At 44.9% G+C, this 22,651-nt stretch overlaps 1 protein-coding gene across 2 annotated transcripts in view; it reads left to right on the top strand.

Annotated features, from left to right (window-relative positions):
* The window catches only part of atp8b2 (ATPase phospholipid transporting 8B2), a 27,618-nt gene extending 4,967 nt beyond the window's left edge, over positions 1-22,651 (top strand). The window contains exons 1-29 of one of the 2 annotated variants that reach the window (XM_037075477.1): positions 1,044-1,330; positions 4,770-4,828; positions 4,973-5,086; positions 6,232-6,330; positions 6,529-6,590; positions 6,753-6,825; positions 7,086-7,156; positions 7,262-7,341; positions 7,912-8,070; positions 8,745-8,833; positions 9,042-9,238; positions 9,973-10,093; positions 10,381-10,468; positions 11,172-11,206; positions 11,417-11,576; positions 11,657-11,845; positions 12,397-12,512; positions 12,802-12,966; positions 13,295-13,406; positions 14,448-14,553; positions 15,603-15,858; positions 16,032-16,215; positions 17,808-18,031; positions 18,124-18,207; positions 18,359-18,604; positions 18,741-18,879; positions 19,927-20,057; positions 20,641-21,222; positions 21,323-22,651. In XM_037075477.1, the coding sequence (XP_036931372.1) occupies positions 1,222-1,330; positions 4,770-4,828; positions 4,973-5,086; positions 6,232-6,330; positions 6,529-6,590; positions 6,753-6,825; positions 7,086-7,156; positions 7,262-7,341; positions 7,912-8,070; positions 8,745-8,833; positions 9,042-9,238; positions 9,973-10,093; positions 10,381-10,468; positions 11,172-11,206; positions 11,417-11,576; positions 11,657-11,845; positions 12,397-12,512; positions 12,802-12,966; positions 13,295-13,406; positions 14,448-14,553; positions 15,603-15,858; positions 16,032-16,215; positions 17,808-18,031; positions 18,124-18,207; positions 18,359-18,604; positions 18,741-18,879; positions 19,927-20,057; positions 20,641-21,222; positions 21,323-21,412 (4,140 nt within the window). In that variant the 5' untranslated portion in view covers positions 1,044-1,221 and the 3' untranslated portion in view covers positions 21,413-22,651. Of the gene's footprint in view, positions 1-1,043; positions 1,331-4,769; positions 4,829-4,972; positions 5,087-6,231; positions 6,331-6,528; positions 6,591-6,752; positions 6,826-7,085; positions 7,157-7,261; positions 7,342-7,911; positions 8,071-8,744; positions 8,834-9,041; positions 9,239-9,972; positions 10,094-10,380; positions 10,469-11,171; positions 11,207-11,416; positions 11,577-11,656; positions 11,846-12,396; positions 12,513-12,801; positions 12,967-13,294; positions 13,407-14,447; positions 14,554-15,602; positions 15,859-16,031; positions 16,216-17,807; positions 18,032-18,123; positions 18,208-18,358; positions 18,605-18,740; positions 18,880-19,926; positions 20,058-20,640; positions 21,223-21,322 lie in introns of those variants that run through there. The other variant, XM_037075478.1, reaches the window with a different exon arrangement.

Genomic DNA, 22,651 nt, shown 5'->3' with positions numbered 1-22,651 from the left:
CTGATACATGGCATGTGTGTGATTGCAGTGTTTTTGTTGTTTTTCTGCACATGAGAATGCATTTTTGGAGAAGAATCGTATTCATGATTAAATCTGCCCTCTCACCTTTGCTTCCGATCGTATCTCTCTAAAATGTTAGATTCATGTCCATCAGATTCATCACTCTAACCGGGCAATAATTATACCTTTATTATAGCTGTGACTCTTAAATGTCTGTGTAAGAATGAATATTTTCAACCTCATGTGCAGCCCACCAGTAATGGTGGAAATGCCAGCCATAAACACCACCTGCAGCTCTTTCAGTGGGTGTGTGTGTGTGTGTGTGTGTGTGTGTGTGTGTGTGTGTGAGAGAGAGAGAGAGAGAGACAGTGATAATGATATGCTTCATATAGCACCTATAGGTGACCAACTGTGCGCGCCTGTCTCTGTATAAACGTGAGGTCGGCATCCTTCAGTGTATCGGCACGAGGCTCGCACACAGCACGTGCTCAGGCACCTGCCTGGCCCCGCCCACTGCGGCGCACCTTATTGCAGGAAACCGGGGCCGCTGCACGAGACAGTTTGGCTCGGGACCGCCGCAGCTCTGATTGGGTCAGCTCGTTTCTTCACAGATCCAAAATGGCGCCTAGTTTCCCCTCATCCAGGGGCTCGCTCAGCTGTGGCATCCCTGCAGAGGCGGTTACCATGGCAACGTGCATCAAACCTCCACAGCCTGTGTGATTACGTCATGCCTCCAGCGGACAGTGTTGATGTTGTGGATGAGACTCTGCGGTCTTTGCGTCAGTTTATTGATAAATTACACGCAAAAACTTAATGAAAAAAACCTTAAAGAGGACGATTTAGTCCACGATCCGCTATATAATAAGCTCATTAATTATAATTAATTATTATAATCGTTAGCAGATTGACCGTGAGGTCGCTGAGTGACCTAATTTGACAAAAAATGACCTCAGTGTTTTTGCGGTAGGAGGAGGGAGAGAGAATAGCGCGAGGGACGGACCGAGTCCGTGCACGTGTGTGCGTGTGTGCGCGCATGTGTGTGTGTGTTTGGGGGAGGCAGAGACAGAGGGGCAGGGACGGGACGGTGCGCGGTCAATCCAACTTCGCCGAAGTTGGGACCGGAGCTCTCAGCCTCATCCCCGCGTCCGTGCGGAGATGCGGCGGTCGTCTGTCAGTGACACAGCGCAGATCACATAGACGGAGACTGTTAGAGAGGACAAGATGACGGTCCTCAAGGACCTCCCGGAGAAATGGTTCCCAGTCGTTCTGCCTCTGCAGAGGAGGAAACAGAAAGGGCTGAATGGAGCCAAGTCACAAAAGAAGCGGACAGGTATGAGTCTGTGTGAAGAGTGTTTGCTGACATCTTCATCATCATCATCATCGTCGTCGTCGTCGTTACCATCAGCATGGAGAGGCAACTGGTTACAAACTCCATGTCACTGTTTTCAAATAAACATTTCTCGTCTGCATCCAAACAGAGTCCAAGTTTCACCCCGTCACTCATCACACAGCCCACACTGAAGACCTGTCTGTGTGTTAGTGTGTGTTCATTGTGCACCTCATCATATCGCATGTCTGCATTACAGACCTAACTGGCTTTCTACTACTGTACCACTTTGTGTGTGCTGGTCCTGCAGCCACTGAGCTTTGTCATTCTGTTTATGAGACGCCAGCTATCTGACATCACTTTAGAAACAGATTAAATAACAGGGAAATAATGATGATGATTGTATTTCGTCAGTGTGTTTTGGTTCTGTGTCACCTTTGTTTTTGTTTTTCTGTCCCAGACAGGTAACCTGTCTCAGCGTTGCTGTTTTCTCGATGTTTACTGCTGATTAGGAGTCTTTGTTTACATGTGAAAACAGAAGTGAGCTCATCTGGATGAGATTTTTGTGTAAATAAGTCTGATGATGTCCTTGTCTCTGCTGCCTGAGACGCTGATCAATCTTCCAGGCGCCAGCCCCCGCCGTAACTGCACTGCCTCGTCTGTATCCTTATTCCTTAGCTTAACTATCACAAATCATGCTGCATGGGCACCTTCATTTGACCTCCAGCCCATCAGTCTGTCACTGTGTCACTCGCATCGCTTTCCAACAAATTAGATCAGTGTGTGTGTGTGTGTGTGTGTGTGTGTGTGCATGACTGCAGATGATTCCACCATCTCATTTTCTTCTAATTGAATCAGCCTCAGTGAGTGATGATCACTTCTGCAAAGAGTCTGATCCTGACTCTGCTCTAGTCATGGCAAGGATGACAGCATTCCCCGCACAGTTCGGTCTGACTGCGCTCTGTGTTGTCATCGTCGCTGTGACTTCAGTGTGCGCTCACTGTGTTGTGAGTGTGTGTGTCGCTCATGGAGACTCTGAGCTGTGGCACGTGCACTCACATGTCCAGACATGGGAGTGTTAAAGAGACAGGGGGACGGGAGGAGGAGCAAAAAGCACTTTCTTAGTCATTCTGTGTAAGACAGCATGATATTAAGTATTTTAGCAGGTATCAATATTTATGTGCTCCTTCGTGTATCAGTTGTTTATGGAAACCTTGTGCTCACAGCAGAGTAGGCTTCTCAGTAATGGAGCTTTATAGATTTACAGACTTGCTGTGTAGCATCTAGTCTGCGTCAGGGCTTCTAATGCCCTTGAAGCTGTCAGAGACATTAAACACTTAATGGGCAGTTTGCTAAAAGATGCTCATGCATCCAGGTTGGGGTGGTCAGCCCAGTCCTGACATCAGATGCCCTCAAAGCCTCTGTGTCTCTGTGTGCTTACCTGGCACCTGAATCTTGGCCCCTTTGTGTTTGGTAAATGCCGCTTTGGCAGCAGCTGTGAGACAGATCTCTCTGGTGAACACTTGCCCCAGAAAGCAACATAACGACCTTCAGGTAGATGGGAGGAGTGCCAGAGGTGAAAGGAAAGAGGAGGGGAAAGGATTGGAAGAGTTTCAACAGAAAAGATGTTGGAGGATATGCTCCTACACGACCAGACACATCTGATATTGTTATTCTAACCAGAGTTTAGAAGAGGAGACAGATCAAATACCAGCAGCACAGAGCTGGATTCTTATATGGTGCAGTTTTATATACACTCAAACAGCCCTCACTTAAATTAACTTAAGAGATAAGTGATGCCCAAAACTCTCCCTAACTATAACATATTTTTCTGAATCCTGCAAGTCAGTTACAGTCCATACAGTTCTAAAAGACAGTCACGTATTTATTTGGTGGAACCACCCTTTTCATTAGTTTGAGGTGTATTTGTGCTTAATATCGCCACTGAATGACCAAGGTGGCTTTATTGCAATATTGATGCTTTCGGATTTTTTATTTATTTTAGGATTTTTTTGCATCAATGTGATGACATTTCTTGATTTGTGAGTGTGTATTTTATGTGTTTATTTTATGAATCAACATATTCTAAAGATGCATTTTACCAGGTATCACAAATTCAGTTTCAATCAATCAATCAGACTGAATAGTCTAACATGGTGTAGCCTTCAGCGTGGAAAGAAATTGTGTAATATGTTATTGTGCGCAGCTTATATACTGTAATAGAAGATATTGTCTAGCAGTTCTGTTACATTTGTTGTAAGTCTTTTTTAGTTGTGAGTGTCTAGTACAAACAAATGAGGAGATGGAGAATACTTTGTATTTTCTAACTTGACTAAATCCGCTGTGGCAGCAGCCCAGCTGGTCTGTAGTCAACTGTAGCTTACCTGCCGCATCAAATCTGTCTTATAACCCAACAAGAAAGGGAGCTCTAATGGGATCTCTTTAAGTGGCCTTTGTTTGTTTGGCGAGGCTGAACACAGATGTACTGTTAGCTTTGAGCTGTACAAAATGAGACAGGGCTTCACACTGCTGCACAACACAGGAAACCACAGGTCTTTGTTTATGTCAGTGCATATGAGGCTGATGTTTACGGCCTCTGTTGTGTGATGTTGTCCCTTCCTGTGGCGCCTCTCTGCCTCTCAGCCATCAGTCGAAAGTGTGTTAGGGACTTTGCGGTCTCAGAGCCACAGTGTTCAGTGCAGAGAGCCCTCTGCAGAACATATGCTTTGGCCCTGAAGTTTATAGCTGTGCGTGTGTGCGTGTGCATGTGAACTGTGTACAGCCCCGTGCAAAGCAGGCCAGTCATTTCATTTAAAAAGCAGCCTCATCAATATTAGAGGAGACAGGCCGGGTGGAGGTGAGGGGGGAGTCCCAAACTACTTAACATCAGCATAAACAGAAAGCTAAAAAGAGCAAGAGGATAAAGAGCGGGGTCAGGGGGAGAGAGGAAGCAATTTCCCACTTTTAGTTTTATTCTCTGTAGATTTCATCCTGCACACCAGTGTAATGGATGTACTGCTTCGTCTGTGATTACCTGTAATGGGTCCCAGTGTTCCTGTTGAGTCATACAGATGTGCACACTCCCAGCTGTGGACCATGTCTGGCCCCATATTGGACCACCAGTCATTAGGGGACAGGCAGCAGCAAGTTAAAGACCAGAGGTAATTAGGCAGTAGTTCTGATGCGTGTGGATATGAGACAGAATGATTGTGTCTGGTCAGACAAACCCCAGCAGACGCTCCAGCCTCATCGATTTATAAATGTATGCACAAACATATCGGACTGTTGTCTCCTTTACTTTTTTTCTCTGTCCAGGAGGGAAGTACTGATATTGACTTTCTTTAGAAATCCCTCTTTGAAGAACAAAGATGAAGCTGTTGGAGTGCTTTCTGTTTGTCTTTGTTGTTATACCATCCATTTATGACTCATTTTGTGTCTGCAGAGGAGGAGAGAAGGGTCAGAGCCAATGACAGAGAGTACAATGAAAAATTTCAGTATGCGGTAAGACAGTTTCCTCCTCTACATGTTCTAAAATACACACTCTGTCATTAAAGGTCAGATGGTGTTCAATCTTTAAACCAATCAACGGACATATTGTGAAAGTCTTCAAAAGTTTTTTTTTTTGTTTGCCTCCTCCTCATCCAGAGTAACTGCATCATGACATCCAAGTACAACGTCATCACCTTCCTGCCCGTCAACTTGTTTGAGCAGTTCCAGGAAGTCGCCAACACCTATTTCCTGTTCCTGCTCATACTGCAGGTGAGGAGAGGGGGTGACGGAGGGATGGAATGGAGGGATGAAAGCAGGCGCGTAGTAGAGTCTATGTATTTGTGTCTTTGTGTGTGGGTGCAGAAGTAGTGTCGAAGGCTGGTGAGGTAGTGATACGTTTATGAGTCATAAGTTTTGCACCCCAAATTTCACAGTTACAAGGCTCAACCTTTTCAACATGGTGACTTTGGTTTTTCTGATGTTAGAAGCGCCGCTCTAGGGTTGCCAGTTTCAGAACACCACTTTTGACCAGACTGAAATTTCTCAACAACTAACTGCAGGGATTACATTGAAATTGTGTACATACAGTGCTGAGCCCTGGAGGATTTTTGATTGAATTTAGGAGTTTTCCTCTAGCTCCAAACGCATTTCGAAATTTCAATCAGTTCGATTTGTTTTAGGGCAAAACTGACTGCGTTCCTATCAGCCTCAGTTGTATTTTGTGTGAAGTGATAATTAGCGAATGTTAGCATGCTAACACGCATCTTCCAAGTTTTATGTCATTGTGAGCCTGTTAGCCTGCAGATGTCAAGGACAGCCTAACACGAACATGGCTGCTGACTCCAGTCGTGTTATATGATATTCTCCTGAAAACTGTGAAGCCTTGTGTGGTGGGAAAATATAGACTTATATTATAGTCAAGGTACTTTGTTACTTATACACACTTGGAGCCATCTTATGAACCCAAAAGAGGTCAGCAAAACTTAGCAAAGTGTTCCTAAACTCGTGTAGTAATATCCTTTGTGGTGAACCTCACCCCATCCTTGCTTGTGAAACTGAGCCTTACCCAATCACAACACTCACACCTGTTACCAATGAACATGTGGGATGTTCCAGGCAGGTGTTTTTAAGGTATCACAACTTTCTCAGCCTATTGTTGCTCCTATCCCAACTAAAATAAGTATATTGAGGTGAAGTTAAACATTAAATGTGCTGTTTTCAATGTCAACTTGGATTAGCAAATTAAAAGGTTGTCCCAGCACCTGAACACACGGTATGGTACAGTCAGGTGCACTCAGGTTCTTAATGAGCTCAGCGGCCTGCTGTGGGGCGAGGATCAGACGGGGCTATCTCTGACTCTCACAATGCCTCTGTGCCCTTCATCAAACTAATCCCTTCTCTCTGTCTCCATCTAGTTAATACCTCAGATCTCCTCCCTCTCCTGGTTCACCACCATCGTGCCTTTAGCTCTGGTGCTGAGCATCACTGCAGTAAAGGATGCCACAGACGACTATGTGAGCAGCTTTTTCACGCAACACATGCTTGATTTTGCCACGTAATCTCGCAGGATAACATTACAGTGAGGGACAGTGCAAGGACTCACAGTGATTTTGAGCAGACCTTAGATGTAGCTCACTAACAAGCGGCCCTTTGAAATATGATGAGCTTGACTCGTTTGCATCAAAGCTCACACTGATCTTTGTCCACTGCAGTTTCGTCACAAGAGCGACAACCAGGTGAACAACCGTCAGTCTCAGGTCCTCATCCGTGGCTCGTGAGTCTCCTGTCTTTGTCATTTGCAACCGAGCCCATGCCATCTCTTGCTTCCATATCCAAGTCTGCTTATTATGACTTTAATTATTCAAGATTTATCAGTTCATCTTTACAAGCTTCTCTCTCTCTCATCTCCCTTTCCCTCTTTATCCCTCTGTTACAGGCTACAAAATGAAAAGTGGATGAACGTTCGAGTGGGTGATATCATTAAGCTGGAAAACAACCAGTTTGTGGCAGTAAGTGTGTGTCCAGTGCGCTGATGTACAAACACCACACACACACACTGATCAGGAGTCCTGCAGAGCCCATTTTAATCAAGATGTATAGCGCTGTACGCCAAACGCTCTAATGCTAAATGGATTTCAGATCAATATGTGCCTTAATAGAGGATGTCAGCTACTGTCGGTGATTACGAACCTGTTTCCAGATTCGTATACTGTGTCATTTTTATCAGCGTGCAGTGGATGCTAATCTCAGCTACTGTATCTATTTTCAGGCTGACCTGCTCCTGTTGTCCAGCAGTGAACCTCACGGGCTCTGTTACATCGAGACAGCCGAGCTGGACGGGTCAGAAAACACACCACACCTGACCATCGACCTCACGGTGCCTCAGAATCTGCAGGAGCAACAGGATGGCACGTCTGAATCTCTGTGTGTTGTATTATCTTGCAGAGAGACGAATATGAAGGTGCGTCAGTCTGTCTCAGTGACATCTGAACTCGGAGACCAGAACAACTTGGCTTCATTCGACGGTGAGATTTTTTTTTTTTAAAAAAAAAAGCTCGCCTTCTTCTCTCGGTTTCCGGTTTGAGCGCATCCTCCTTCCTCGATAAAGGTCAACAGTTTTTCAGTCTGAGCCTTATCGGTATACGGGTTATCCACCTTCACACCCTTCCACATGAGCACACACAAAACACACATACACACTCTCTGCACCCCCCTGCCAGCTTTGAGCGACTGCCTATCATCACCCGCCCACTAGTACACACAACGAAAGACGTTTGTGTCAGCAGAGCACGCCCACACGCACACACGCACACACACACACACACACACACACACACACACACACACACACACACACACACACACTCCTCACCTGCTCAGGAAAATGCATTACTGCAGCAAATCAACCCACACTTTGCCTCATATCAACTTACAAAAGGTGTGCATTTCAGTTTCGGCGTGTGTGTGTGTGTGTGTGCAGCAACAGCATGTCATGGCGATGATTAATTCAGCGCTGTATCGTACAGCTGGAAAAGCAAAGCTGAAGCTGTGATCCGGCATCTGATTTAGATGATTGTTTGTGTTTGTGTTTGAAGGTGAGGTGGTGTGTGAGCCCCCCAACAACAAGCTGGATCGTTTCTGCGGGACTCTGTACTGGCGAGACAAGAAATACAACCTGACCAATCAGAACATGCTGCTACGGGGATGTGTCCTGCGCAACACAGAGGCCTGCTATGGCCTGGTCATCTTCGCAGGTCTGTGTATAACTGTGTGTGAAAGACGGGGTGTGCACAGATGCACCGTGTTGTTCATGTTGCTCAGATCTGCTAGTCGATGAGGTTATGCGACGTTTGGAAAGAAGAAGGATACGATAAGATCAGATCAGATAAGACAAGACAGAAAATGACAGGACAGGAAAAGACAAGGCAAGACAGGAAATTAGAGGACAGGACAGGAAAAGACAAGACAAAACAAGTAAAGACATGACAGGATGGGACAAGACAAGACATTGTTAGACAATTGATGACAGAACAGGATAAGACAAGTCAAGACAAGCTTGAATGAGACACGATAAGACAATACAAGTCAAGACAGGAGAGGACAGGACTGGACAGGAAAATAAATGAAAAGAGAAAAGATGAGACTTTTTTGATCCCTCATTGGAGAAATTCACCTGTTACAGCAGCTCAAGAGTCCCGGGCAGAGGGGCAAATGTGATTAAATGATAGATAAAGATGTAACATAGAATAGAGCATAGAACATAGAACAGAAGAACAAAGTAAAAACTGTAGTAAGTAAGAATTAAAAAACAAAGTGCGAAGTGTGGTCAAGATCGATGTACACTCATCAGGTCTCCCACCTCTATGTGAAGGCAGATGTGTGGCAGGTGTTACAGGTCTGACTCTCCCTGTATCTGTTTCTGTCCCAGGCCCAGACACCAAACTGATGCAGAACAGCGGTCGCACCAAGTTTAAACGTACGAGCATCGATCGCCTGATGAACACTCTGGTCCTCTGGGTAGGACACCTCAAACCTCTCACTTTCATGCCTTATACAGTAACTATTTCAGGACTTGATCTCAGTGGCTTCAAATCTAGTTTCATGTATCTGCTCTAACGATGTATCCTGTCCTAATTTGGGCTCGAGTGACCAGAGATCCAGGCGTCAGATATCTGGTCGTGCTTGTACTTTACTATGTTTCTCCTCATCTGTGTGTTTCTGTCAGATCTTTGGCTTCCTGGTGTGTATGGGTGTGATCCTGGCTGTGGGTAACGCAGTGTGGGAGAGAGAGGTGGGCTCCTTGTTTCAGAGCTACCTGCCCTGGGACCCTCCTGTAGACAACTTCCTGTTCTCAGCCTTCCTCTCCTTCTGGTCCTATGTCATCATTCTCAACACCGTGGTGCCTATCTCTCTGTATGTCAGGTGAGGAGGGCTCGCGGTTAAATTACTGGAAGTATACAGGGGTTCGATCTGATGACTGTGTCTTGCTGTTAGGTTTCAAAAAACCTGGTTTGGCTGGTTTTTGACTTTGGGTTTTTTTGTAAGTCTTCTCCCATGCACGTAAAAACGTAATTGTTTTATTTGCAATTATGATTCTGTGTTGGTGTTGTTCCAATTACGATGTCCCAGGAACAGCACCAATACAGGGATATCAAATTGTTGTATGTGATCCCATGTTCACTCTGCATTCGTTGAGAGGAAAGATTGCAACAACTGCATATTTTCTATATCTTGATATTCTAAAAGTTATACAAATACAAACATGTGCAGAATATCAAGGAGAGCAGGTGGAGTACATAATAATAATGAGAATAATGATGCACATTTTACTGATATAGATTTGTCAATATATCCTTTCATGATACTCCAACTATCACATTATAAAATGAAACAACACATTGAGAACAAATAGAAAAAGAAGTAGCGCCATCAACACATCATACACATATACGACAAACAACAAGCACAGAGCAACTTTCCCCCGTGGGACTATGAGGTCTGTGTGCCACCAGTGTGCGACTAAACTACTGACTGATGGCAAATTTCTGCTGGCTCCGGTGTCAACGTGTGATGCTGCAGAAACTAAACTGGCAATAAGTTAGTTGACTTGTACTGTTACTGTAAGGATGTGCCTCTGTCACCTGTCTGTGTCTCAGTGTGGAGGTGATCAGGCTGGGCCACAGCTACTTCATTAACTGGGACCAGCAGATGTTCTGCTCACAGTGTAACACCGCAGCTGAGGCCAGGACCACCACTCTGAACGAGGAGCTGGGCCAGGTGGGCAGATCATCCGGACATCATGCATGCTTACTGATTGTCTATCCCAGTGTTTGTAGCTTTTCTTATGTCTGATTCTCAGTTAATTATTCTTTAATTACAGTGTTTTTAAAATATATTTTCACTTAACTTTCGACACATTCTGCCTTATGTTAACGATGCAACCACCTGTCTCTTCCTGCACAACAAAAGTGCACCAGCAGATTAAAATAAATATAAATTCAGAGACGAGGACGCTTCACAGATTGACGTAACATATTGTACGCTTGTTTTTTTTTCTCCTTTAGGTTGAGTACATCTTCAGTGACAAGACTGGAACTCTGACCCAGAACATCATGAGCTTCAATAAGTGCTCCATCAATGGACAGACTTATGGTGAGTAAGTGCATGTGCACATGCACGCACACACAAATGTGCTTACCCTAATCCTAACCATAACCTTTGACCTGAAGATCAGCTTTTCTCCAATTGGGGACACGGCTGTGCTCCCCAATTGCTCCAGCTGTCCGCTGTTGATTGTTCCTGAGCCTGACGTTAGTTCCTGAAAAGTAGTGACGCAGGTTATTCCAACACACACACACACACACACACTCAGTAGGCACTTAAGTAGGTACACATGTAGAGTCATTTGCAGTACAATAAAACCGCTCTGCAGACATGTGTTGATTAATGAGGTTCATTACTGAACTACATTATACAGAGAGGTGTTTCTTCTTTTTTGTCCTTCTCTGTTGCATACATGAGGGGACAAGAATATTTGATAAGATACACCTCTAAAAATAACACACTCCAGTACAACCCTATCACCATATGGTTTATGACAGATCTTTATGACACTGTCAAGAAAAACAATACAGTAAGAACATAGAAAATAGAAAAACCTGCACTGGGTTACATGGGGTTATGAGGTGTACCCAACAACGTGCTCACTGAGTGTATATTTTTTTTACACACATACACGAACACACACGCACACATGCGCACACACACACACACACACACTCACACACACACACACACACATAAAAGGAATAAAATACACAGCAGGGTCTCACGTGTCTGTTTGTGTTACTTTCAGGTGAGGCGACAGACCCACTGGCACCTCAGCCGACGGTAAGTAGCCTTTTTTGAATTAAAGCACATATTCACGCACATTGGTAGACAGACATTTTATATATATATATGTATATATATATATATATATATATATACATATATATATATATATATATATATACATATATATATATATACACACACACACAGTATACTGTATATATACTCCTAGTTTAATGAAGTCCCCAACTCTCCATTTGTGTTCAGAGATTGGACTTCACTCCCTTCAACCCGCTGGCGGACCAGGACTTCTGTTTCTATGATGACACGCTGCTGGAATCAGTGAAAGTGGGAGACTCACACACCCATGAGTTTTTCCGCCTGCTCTCCCTCTGTCACACCGTCATGAGTGAGGAGAAGAGCGAGGGTGAGCAAACGGACACCGACACACTATCAGTCTGTTACTTATTGCCCATTACTCATAATCGTTTTCCTCTGTCGCACCAGGAGAGCTGGTTTATAAGGCCCAGTCTCCAGATGAGGGCGCTCTCGTCACGGCAGCCAGAAACTTCGGCTTTGTGTTCCGCTCACGAACGCCCGGGACGATAACCACGACAGAGATGGGACGTCCTGTCACCTACACTCTGCTTGCTATACTGGACTTCAACAACATACGCAAGAGGATGTCTGTTATAGGTGTGCATCATCATTGTCAGTCTTAAAGTAGCAAAAAAGGAGAAAAAACTCTGGAAACAGATCTGTGATCTTGGACTGTTTATGCTGTTATCCGTTTTGAGTTCCATTAACACAACCAGAACTGATTTCTGTTGTTGCAGAGGGAGTCAGTAGATTGAACTCATCTTATAAATTGATCTTTTTTATGTTATACAAATATGAAGTTAAATCTTGATCCACACTCGTACAAAGTGACAGGAAACAGGGCTCTTAGTCATCGTTTATTCCCTCACTGTGCGTCTCTGTGATTGGTCGTCCTTTCAGGTGCTGGAAATCTGCCCAGAAATCACAGGTCATAAATCCCTCTTTCCTTAGCAACAACTCCAGTCTAGCAACAGAGCAGCAGGACCACGAGGCACTGAACACCATTTTATGCATCAGTGCCAAAACGGTATTTAGACAGAAAGCCTGTGTGACCCCACTCACTGTTGTTGACAGCGAAGAGTATGGTTAATGTCGTATCGATTCCATGGAGAATTTTGTCTTCACTGCACTCTGTTCATCATCTCCAGTGCGTAACCCAGAGGGCAGGATCCGTCTGTACTGTAAAGGAGCTGACACCGTTCTGCTAGAGAGACTCCACCCCTGTAACCAGGAACTGATGAACATCACCTCAGACCACCTCAATGTGAGTAAACGCACAAGCCCTTGGACGCATAGACGGAGTTCTGCTGCCATCTAGTGTCCCCAACCTCAAAAACACCTCCAAGCGTTGACTCATATCTAGTTTTCCTGATCAGATCATGAATATCACCTTGACATGAGGCAGACACTGGCAGTTCCTCTGCCTATATTCAGACCTGATAATTGTAGAATAGAATAGAGTAGCATCGACCTACGGGACGTCGTCGTTTCTCCTCATGTCAGAATGTGTGTGTATGTTTTCGACATGTCTGTGTGTGTGTGTTTGCTTCCAGGAGTATGCAGCAGATGGTTTGCGGACGCTGGCGCTGGCCTACAGGGACGTGTCAGAGGACGAGTGGGAGACGTGGTCAGAGAGCCACCGCTGCGCTGACAAGGCCACCAACTGCAGAGATGACCGACTGGCGGCCGCGTATGAGGAGATAGAACAAGACATGATGGTCAGTGAGTTTGTCTGAGATTGTGCGTCCATGTGTGGCTCTGTGTGTGGCTGTGTCTGTGTGTGTCTGTGTGTGCGTGTCTGACTTTCATTTTCATTTGCATGGAACCTTACGCCATTTGCTTCTCACACAATTTCCTTCTGCAAACTGATTTAAAATAGCACTCTAAGAAAGGGAACTTAGTTAGTGGTGACTTAGTCGGATTAGTGAAGGGAAATTCCTGATGAAGATGTCGTGATGTTATTAAATGATGGTTAATTATAGACAAATTAGAATTTCCAGCTGATACAATGAACTGAAACTTGTGTCTGTGTGTCTGTGTGTCTAGCTCCTGGGAGCCACAGCTATAGAGGACAAGCTGCAGGAAGGTGTCCCAGAAACCATCGCTGTCCTCTCTCTGGCTAACATTAAGATCTGGGTTCTGACTGGAGACAAGCAGGGTGAGGCACACTCACTTCAGAACTTAGTTTACATACAGCTGGGGTTTTTTTTTGTCTTTTTTAAAAAAGCACCATAATTTGCATAATTGTGTGTCAACACACTAAAGGTTAACTCAGCATACGGACTATCCTACGGCTGTGTCTGCGCTGCACGCTGCACTCTGCACTGTGACTCGCTTGTTTGCACTGTGAATTAATTTGCCCCAAACACACCTGAAACTCACCAAAATGGTCAACATAAAACCGGACAAACCCCCACATTCGGTTCAGGGATGAACGATTGATTGCAATAATTGTTAGTAAGTCAAAATACCATTCTGACTTTTGAAGAACTGTGATGCTGATTCTACAGAGCTAAGAAAAACATTTTTTGTCACAGATCCCTGCACAAATTACACCATCATCATTTTACTGAGAATACGAATAATGATGCATTTTATTTTGAACCATATCGCAATTGCAGCATCAGTCAAAATATTCACAATTCCAATACCAGAAGAAAGATATACTTTATTTATGGTGATGATAGGGCACTTCACCACATTTGTCCACAGGAAGGGCATTTTATTATGTTTTTGTCTACATTAGCAGCATCCTAGAGGGTACTTATGTTGCGTTTTTGTTTAACAGGGGGGCAAGATGCACCAATCCACCAGTGCCTATAGTAGACCTCCAAACTGTCGCCCCCTGAGAAGTATAAAAGCAATATTAAAATCCTTGGACAACAGAAAAGATGTTCACCAGCTTATTAAAACTGTTGGTTTCACTAACCAGGAGGCGATCGTCAATATCACCGCTAGAAAGCACGCAGGCGGCCTGAGATGGTTGTGAAACAGTGAAACCAGCTAAAAGCACTTAAAAACCCAGACTCTGTGAGTGATTCTATCGCAAACACACGCTGGAAATTTCGGGGAATTCTGGCGCATTAAAAACAAGATGACGGTGCTCTTCTGTGTGTTGCTCTCAGTCTGTCACCTGCTCTCTGCGTCAGCTCGAATGATTTACTCCACTGCTATAACCCTCTTTCTTTCTCCCACACAGAGACGGCTGTCAACATCGGCTACTCCTGCAAGATGTTGACAGATGACATGACCGAGGTGTTCATCATCAGTGGACACACCGTGCAGAGCGTACGGCAGGAGCTCAGGTCAGGTCCGGGCCTGGACAGCTGCATGTCCGTCTTTGTGGTGTTTCTGTTTCTCCACACGTGGGGATCCACACTGACAAAGAGCACAGAGGGCAGGTGTTGGTTTGACAGAAGCTGCAAATTGTATGCATGATTGGAGTGAGTAGGTGTGGTAGCAGTGTTTCCACTACTGTACAAGAGTCCATGATGCTTTGACGTAGCCACTGTAGTTAAATCACCGCATTTCATTAAGCCAGTTTATTAAGTTCGATCAGGAAGTGAGAAAAATCATCTCATTCTAGCTGACATCCAGTGTCAAGTTGCAAAATCCTGCTCTTTTTGGGATTTTTACTGAAACAAGTGAAATTCACAGACAGAGAAATACAATTGTATTTCTGAACTTGAATTTTTTTAAACTCCATCATGAATTCAGTGACTCATAAATCAAGTTCCGATCCATGCGCTTGCGAATTCCTCTGCACTGCACGGCGTGTGAGCACACACTGAATTTCCGTCATACTTGCCTCTCAAAAGTTGGAAATGTCCTGACGATTGCACGCTACAGTTCCCGTACCCTCTGCGAATTGCAAAAAAAAAGGGTTGAGTTGAGTGTAGTTGAGTAAACTTTACTGCCATGGCAACAATTTTTCTTAACTCGGTGTGCTCATTGTGCTTCAGGGAAGACAGGGCGACAACCACCGTGTCAAGCTAATGAGACGTTTACGTGATTAAAACATTTTGAACAAAGCGGAGCAAGAAGGCTTACCATTCAAAGGTCAAACAGCTTCGACGTACTGTGGCACCCGTTTTATTTTTCTTGCGACGCCCAGTTGAACACCAGAGGTAGATCAGGAGCCGAAACATCACCACAGTCACCCGATATCTCTGACATTAACCTGCTCTTAATCAATTTTCCCACTCTGATATTTTTATCTCTCCTCTCCCTTCTCTACGATTCCTCTCTCTCGCCTCTCCTTCTTTCTCGTCTCTGTAGTCATGTTGTGTTTTGGTTCTGTCTCCGCGACGCTGGCGATCGAGTTGATGTCGAGTGTGTCTGTCTTCCCCTCCAGGAGGGCGAGGGACAGGATGATCGTGCTGTCACGGAGCAGAGATGGAGAGAAGGAGGAGGGGATGGAGGGATGGGCAGAGGCGGGTTTCATGGGCAACGGGTTCAGAGAAGGGCAAGAAGGAGATGGCACAGCGGCGGCAGCAGCAGCAGCAGGAGGGAAACAGCTGCAGTGCCCTCCACCTCCACCTCCACCCTCCAACAACCTCATGGACAACATCTCTGGAGAGTTTGCCCTCGTAATCAACGGTCACAGTCTGGTATGAATAACACTCCCCCAGACTCACACATTTCCAAAAATTAAAATGTCAGGAAATAATGAGTCGCCAGTGTTCAACCTTCCTCTCAAAGTTTATGTTTTTCCACAGCCGACACTCGGCCCCCTCACCAATCATCCTTAAACTTTTCAAACCCTGCCCCTGTTCTCTGACAGGCCCATGCGCTTGAAGCAGACATGGAGACGGAGTTTGTGTCGACAGCGTGCGCGTGCAAAGCGGTGATCTGCTGCAGAGTCACCCCGCTGCAGAAAGCCCAGGTGGTGGAGCTCATCAAGAAGCACAAGAAGGCCGTCACCCTGGCCATAGGAGACGGCGCTAACGACGTTAGCATGATCAAAAGTGAGTTGTGCAGGCGGGATCAATACGTGCGGGATGGAGAGGAGGAAGTGTGACTGGATTATTTTTGAGAGGAAAGTCAAAAGGAGAAGTAAAAGGTTAGCCATGTGGGTTATAGTGCCTGCCATTAGGCAATGGAAATTCTCAGCAGAAGCATCGTAGTAGAGGTTGTTTATCTCCATGGTGTCGGCAGTGACGCAGGCATGTGTTGCAGCCGGTGTGATGTCCTCATCAGGTTTGGTCTTAGCCTTGGTCTCTTTAATCTGACAAGTGTTTATGCCTGTGTCAACACTTAGTTGGACAGTTTCATTCAAAATCATGGGGTTACTTTAACTTACTTTATTATCCAAACAATTGATTATGAACCTGCATGCCCTCTGCTTAAATTTGTAATAGAACAACATACTGGACCTAAAGATAGTGCCTATTCAATCCAAAGAGAACTGCTGACCTGCCAGAAATGTTCTTTCTAGCTGTTGGGTTTACTTCCTTGGTTCACAGCTCACTGAACCTGCACAGTGGTGACTCTCCAGCTCTCCTCTCCTCGCGAATTCCTGCTTGGCCGTAAAAACAATTGAGACGTTTTTTTAAAAAAACACCACAGATCAAAATTCATACTAGAAAGAGCTGTAAATGACTTTGTTTGCCGTTTGAGGAGTCACCACTGGGCAACAGTGGAAGCTAGTCTGAGCAGTGTTGTTAAATCCAGGTCCACGTAATACATTCATGACCTCCTCCTTCCATTCCACCTTCCACACCTGTTTGTGTGTGTGTGTGTGTGTCTGTGTGTGTGTGTGTGTGTGTGTGTGTGTGTGTGTGTGTGTGTGTGTGTGTGTGTAGGTCTGGCACAATGTGCTCAGCTCCCGATGTTTCCTCGTTCACACTGCGTATTTTCTTACATTCCTGTTGGACATTTTACAACTTGATTTCCAGTTTTACTCACAGCTTTGTGTGATTGTTGCGTTGAACGGTGTGGTGAATTTGTCCACTTTGTCCTGTTGTATATGAGAACCAGGTTTCAAGTGACTACCGACCTCCTCTTCATTCATTCCCCTTCCTTTTTTTCTCTGCATCTCTATCACATACCTCCAGTGCTCTTGTACTTTCCCATTGGTTTCTCTTTCCATAGACTCTCAGATCACATTTCAAATTTAGCCCTTCTGCTTGAGCAATCTCTATCCTGATGAGGAGATTTATTTTGATGCCCAGCTTCTCCTTTTTCTTGAGCCTGTTTCAGTGTTACTTTCACTTGGTTGATTCCATTAATAATTCAGATTTGAGCTGTAGCCCATTTTCTGATTTCAAAGGCAAGTGTCATGCTGGAGGAAAGACAGAAATTTTTTCCAGCCTGAAAATCCCAAAAGTTGTTCTTATTAAAGGAATAGTTAAATATTGTCAATATTTTATGAGCTAGGCTTTTTTGCTTAAGACAGGTTAGATGAGTTTTCTGGATTGTAAAGCTGAGGCAAGGTTCAGGGCCCAGTTAGCTTAGCTTAGCATAGCGAATGGAAACATGGGCAAACTGAGTTGAAATGTTGAATGATTTAACACCTGTTAATAAAGACATTTCTTAATCGTTCTCTCCAATCCCTCAGGTGCTCATATCGGAGTTGGTATCTCAGGTCAGGAGGGGATACAGGCCGTGCTGGCCAGTGACTACTCCTTTGCCCAGTTCCGCTTCCTGCAGCGCCTCCTGCTGGTGCACGGCCGCTGGTCCTACCTGCGCATGTGCCGCTTCCTGTGCTACTTCTTCTACAAGAACTTTGCCTTCACCATGGTGCACTTCTGGTTTGGCTTCTTCTGTGGCTTCTCTGCACAGGTACAGGTCCTCGAGGACATTTTTGGATTTTTTGTGAGGTTGGTGGATTGTGATCACGATGTTCACATTGCCTGCGTTTGTCTTTCTTGCAGACGGTGTACGATCAGTACTTCATCACTCTCTACAACATTGTCTACACATCCCTCCCTGTGCTGGCCATGGGGATATTTGACCAGGTCTGTTCAAATTATAACCACGCACAGAGCCAGATTTTTACTTCTCTAGCGAGTCATTATTTTACCAGTTTGGACCAGACTATAAATATCTCAGCGACTACTGCAGGACGGTCTTATTTAATGCATCTTCTCACTTGCTCTCTCATTGCAGGACGTTCCTGACAAGAGGAGTCTGGAGTATCCAAAACTGTACGAGCCTGGACAGCTCAACCTCCTTTTCAACAAGAGAGAGTTCTTCATCTGCATCGCCCAGGGTATCTACACATCCGTCGTGCTGTTCTTTGTCCCCTTCGCCGTCCTGTCCGACGCCACTCAGAGCACCGGCGTTCCCCTCGCTGACTACCAGACCTTCGCGGTCACCACGGCCACAGCTCTGGTCATTGTGGTCAGCGTTCAGGTGAGTGAAACCAGAGCAGTGTTATCTTTACTCACAGCTCGCGACATCTGTATTAAACTACTGTCTGTCCCATCGTTGTGTATTAACTGTGCACCCCTGGTGTGTTTTGCATGTGTGTCTGTGCACGATTATGTAGATCGCTCTTGACACAGGCTTCTGGACAGTTATCAACCATGTGTTTGTGTGGGGCTCTCTGGGCTCCTACTTCACCATCATGTTCGCTCTGCACAGTCAGACCCTCTTCAGGATCTTTCCCAATCAGTTCCACTTTGTAGGTCGGTCCCCTGTTCTCCTTATTTGTCTGTCATACACAAATACACACACACACACACACACACACACACACACACACACACACACACACACACACTAGAGGTTGACTGAACTTTTGTAGCAGATATCAATACAGATTACAGGAATACAAGATTGTATTAATTTTAGAAATGTCAATAAAGAAGTACATAAGCAAACATAACCAAAGTATTTAGAGTACAGCAAGGATGGTGTAGCTTTCTAAGCTAACCCCAAAGTTAGCATCACCCTGGTTCCCTCCACAAAAAGCCATTTTTAATTGGATTTGTTCAGCAAGATAATCTTCAGTGTCATCCTAGTGCAGCACAACACTAGAGTAACTAGTCGGCTAAATGTAGCTGCTGTTAGCTTGTTAGCTCAGCTAGCAATGCAACCAGAGGTCCAGACTGGAAGCCCAGTGGGTGTTAGTACTATCACAGGAGCTTTGGACCAGGGAGACAGGCCAAGGCTACTAAAATTCTTACATATTGCACCTTTAAGCTTTTGCAAACAATATACCTTATTTCAGGCATATAACCTGTTAAAAAACATTAACCTCCAGACTAGGGAACCATAAGTGCAAAAGTGTTAACAAATTTCCATGTTTTAAGTCTGATTTCTGCAGCATTCTCAAGATTGAATCAGAAAAATGCAATGAAATACACATTTTAAAAAAACTTGCCAATAAAACAATCATGCACCTCTACCTGATGTTATTTATGTGATAAGCCCAAATCTGACAACAGCATGAGCTCACTGGTTATAATGGTTGGTCTCCATGATCTCCCCACTCATGCTCAGACACAATTGTAAATACACAATACTGTAATAGCCTGCACTCAAGTGAGGAATTTGCCGATTCAGTAATATCTGATCCATGTTAACTGCAGCCACCTGCCAAAGTCATTTCACACCCAGTGAGATCATTGTGTAAAGATGTCTAAAATCTGTGTGTTTACAGTGTTTGTGAAATGCTATAAATTCCGTGTCAACTCCATCTGTGTTTGTGTAATGTGTGTTTGTGAGTACAGGCAGCGCCCAGAGCACATTACTGCAACCAGTCGTGTGGTTAACTATTGCACTGGCAACAGCAATATGTATAGTTCCAGTTTTGGCATTCCGCTTCCTCAAGGTGGACCTCAAACCTCAGCTCTCAGACACGGTGAGAAAACACTGATGTGCCCATCTTCTCCCTTGCAACATGTGTCAATGTCACATATTCTCAGAGGGTCCATCCGAGAACTGGTACCAGCCAATGATTAACTGCTCATCTGAGTGTGTGACGATGTGTTCAGGCTTACCGTCACTGAACACACGCACCGCAAATATTGACATAATCAGTGCCCTAATGACACAAGTCAATTTCAGTGCATGAGCTCGGCTTGTGTCCTCGTCAGTCAGTGCTTCTATAACTAGTTGGGCGTCCAACTCAAGCCGCTGTCAGAGGAGTGAAGAAATTCCTTTTTTGATTTGTTTGTAGGGTTAGGGGTTTCTCTACAGAAAAAAAGTTACTGTGGGGATAAAATGTATTCAAGATTTAAAAATCACCTTATTGTTTCACATTGTGGGAAATTTAGATTTAGCTTCTCCCCCACGCTGCATTTGAAACATTACAGATACATTAAAGACATATGTATGTAAAAGACAGGGTAAGACAGCTGTGTGGAACAAGAATCTTATCTAAACTCATCAAACAGAACATGTACTCATGATGTCCCTTTGTCTTTCCTCCGTTCCTCCCCCAGGTACGCTACACTCAGCTGGTGCGGCAGAAGAAGCGAAAGCCGATAGGCCGAAGCGTGGGCGGCGCCTGGCGTGGGGCGGGCAGCGCGTCAGAGGGCCGTCTGGGTGCTCGTGGCGGTTCTCGAAGGTCAGGCTATGCCTTCGCCCACCAGGAAGGGTTTGGAGAGCTGATCACCTCAGGGAAGAACATGAGGCTCTCGTCTCTGGCCCTGGCCACCTTTGCCTCCAGACACAGTTCCAGCTGGATCGACACGCTCCGCAGGAAGAAACACACTCACACTCACACTCCTCCCAGCGCCTCCGGGGAGTGTAGCCCGGCGCCCAGCTGTATATCTGGGTCAGTTCCACCGCTCTCCAACTCATCTTCTGTTCTGGGCGGCTCACAGGATACGCCCATCGAGGAGGAAACGGGCACGCCACCGGCCCAGAATGCACAGAGTGATCTCGCCTCATCCACACAAACCCAACCAGCTTCAGAAGCCGCTGCAGCCCAGGCTTCATCCCAGGCAGTCACCCTCACAGCAGGGAGGACTCATGTGGGAGACTCACCTGGAGGCTGGGCGGCCACTCTGGGGACTGTGCAGGTGAGCTGCTGTTGTAACATATCTTAGATCACACACAGCGACTGACACTTGTCTGCTCTATCTGCATAAACTCACTTCTTTAATTGGTCTACTCCAACAGGAAGCGCTGTTTGGTTGGAAAAGTCGTGCCGCTGCATCAAACAGCCCAGGCCCACCATCTGTTGCCAAGGATACCAGCCAGATTGTGTGAAACATTCAGAAAAAAAATGGAGGATTTACTTGTTCACTACTGTCCATCACATGTTTGCACAATCATGCAGGGGCTGTACGGTGCCTCAGTGAGGAGATACTGAGAGCACACGGACAAACCGCTTTTCTCTCTTCCCAACTGAAAGCAAATGAATCCAAATCACAGGAAAGAAGACGTCCCAATGACGCGGGCGTGCGTCGAATGATAACTGTGTTCATGGCTGATAGAGCATCTCGAGATTTACGCTAAATATCTGAGGGTGAAGCAGCAGGAGCAGAAAGAGATGTCAAGAAAATGTCATTTTAATGATCTAAAAGTTTGTTTTTTCGACTTCAGAAAGTTTAGCCTCAAAAAATATCCTCAAGCCTCTGTGTTCACTATAGTTCTCAGTGAGAACGGCCCTTTAAGTTACAGAGCGCTGCAAGACTGTTGCAAAACCCGTGTCCCTTTTGTCTCATTGATCCGTTTTCTTACTTGTTGGACTTGTTTTTCCTTTCTTTCTTTGCATCATATTGATGTGTTTTATAATGGCCCAGTTGAGTTGCACCTTAAAGCAAGCTCTTAGTGCTTCCCCCCCTCTTTTCATGTTCAGATCATGTTAATGTAACTCTGATGTGATGTCTCATAAGAAAGAAACTGCCGCTGGCTTACTTTTCTTTAAATCTTTAAATCTGGGCAAAGAGCAAAGGAGCTCGAGGCAGCGATGGACATTTAAAGGCGGTTTATCAAATCCTCAGTCGTACATGTCGTCATTCTGTGAACAGTTTACACTGAATGCGTACCGAACACTTCAGCAAAGTGCTTTACATTTTTATTTTGTGCTGAATAAATAGAAAGGCGTTTGGGGATAATCATGCCTTAACAATGACGACATTTCTGGCTCCTGCTAAATTGATCAAGTTCAATGTCCCATCTGTGTTTTATAGTAAATGCGCTTATCAAATACTGACCCCTGACCTAGATTGGGATGAGATAAAGATTAAGTACAGGGTGATCAGAGGGTACATATGAACCTGTTTTTTGTATCTGTGCTTGTAAAACAATCCGAATCAAAGCAATCTAAGAATGAAAACACAACATAATGTTACTGCGAGCTGCAAAAACAAGGCTGTAAATGAATGTACTGTGCAGTGTTTGGCTCCATGAATTGTTTAAGCATGGGTCAACTCTTGAACATGGAGCTGTTGAATGAGGGTCAATAAACATGTCATCTCTCTTTCACGTAAAAAAAAAAAAAAA

Source organism: Acanthopagrus latus, chromosome 17 (genome assembly GCF_904848185.1).
Source record: "Acanthopagrus latus isolate v.2019 chromosome 17, fAcaLat1.1, whole genome shotgun sequence".
NCBI lineage: Eukaryota > Metazoa > Chordata > Actinopteri > Spariformes > Sparidae > Acanthopagrus > Acanthopagrus latus.
Note: the sequence above shows the minus strand (reverse complement) of the source record. Positions and strands in the feature narration are given on the sequence as shown.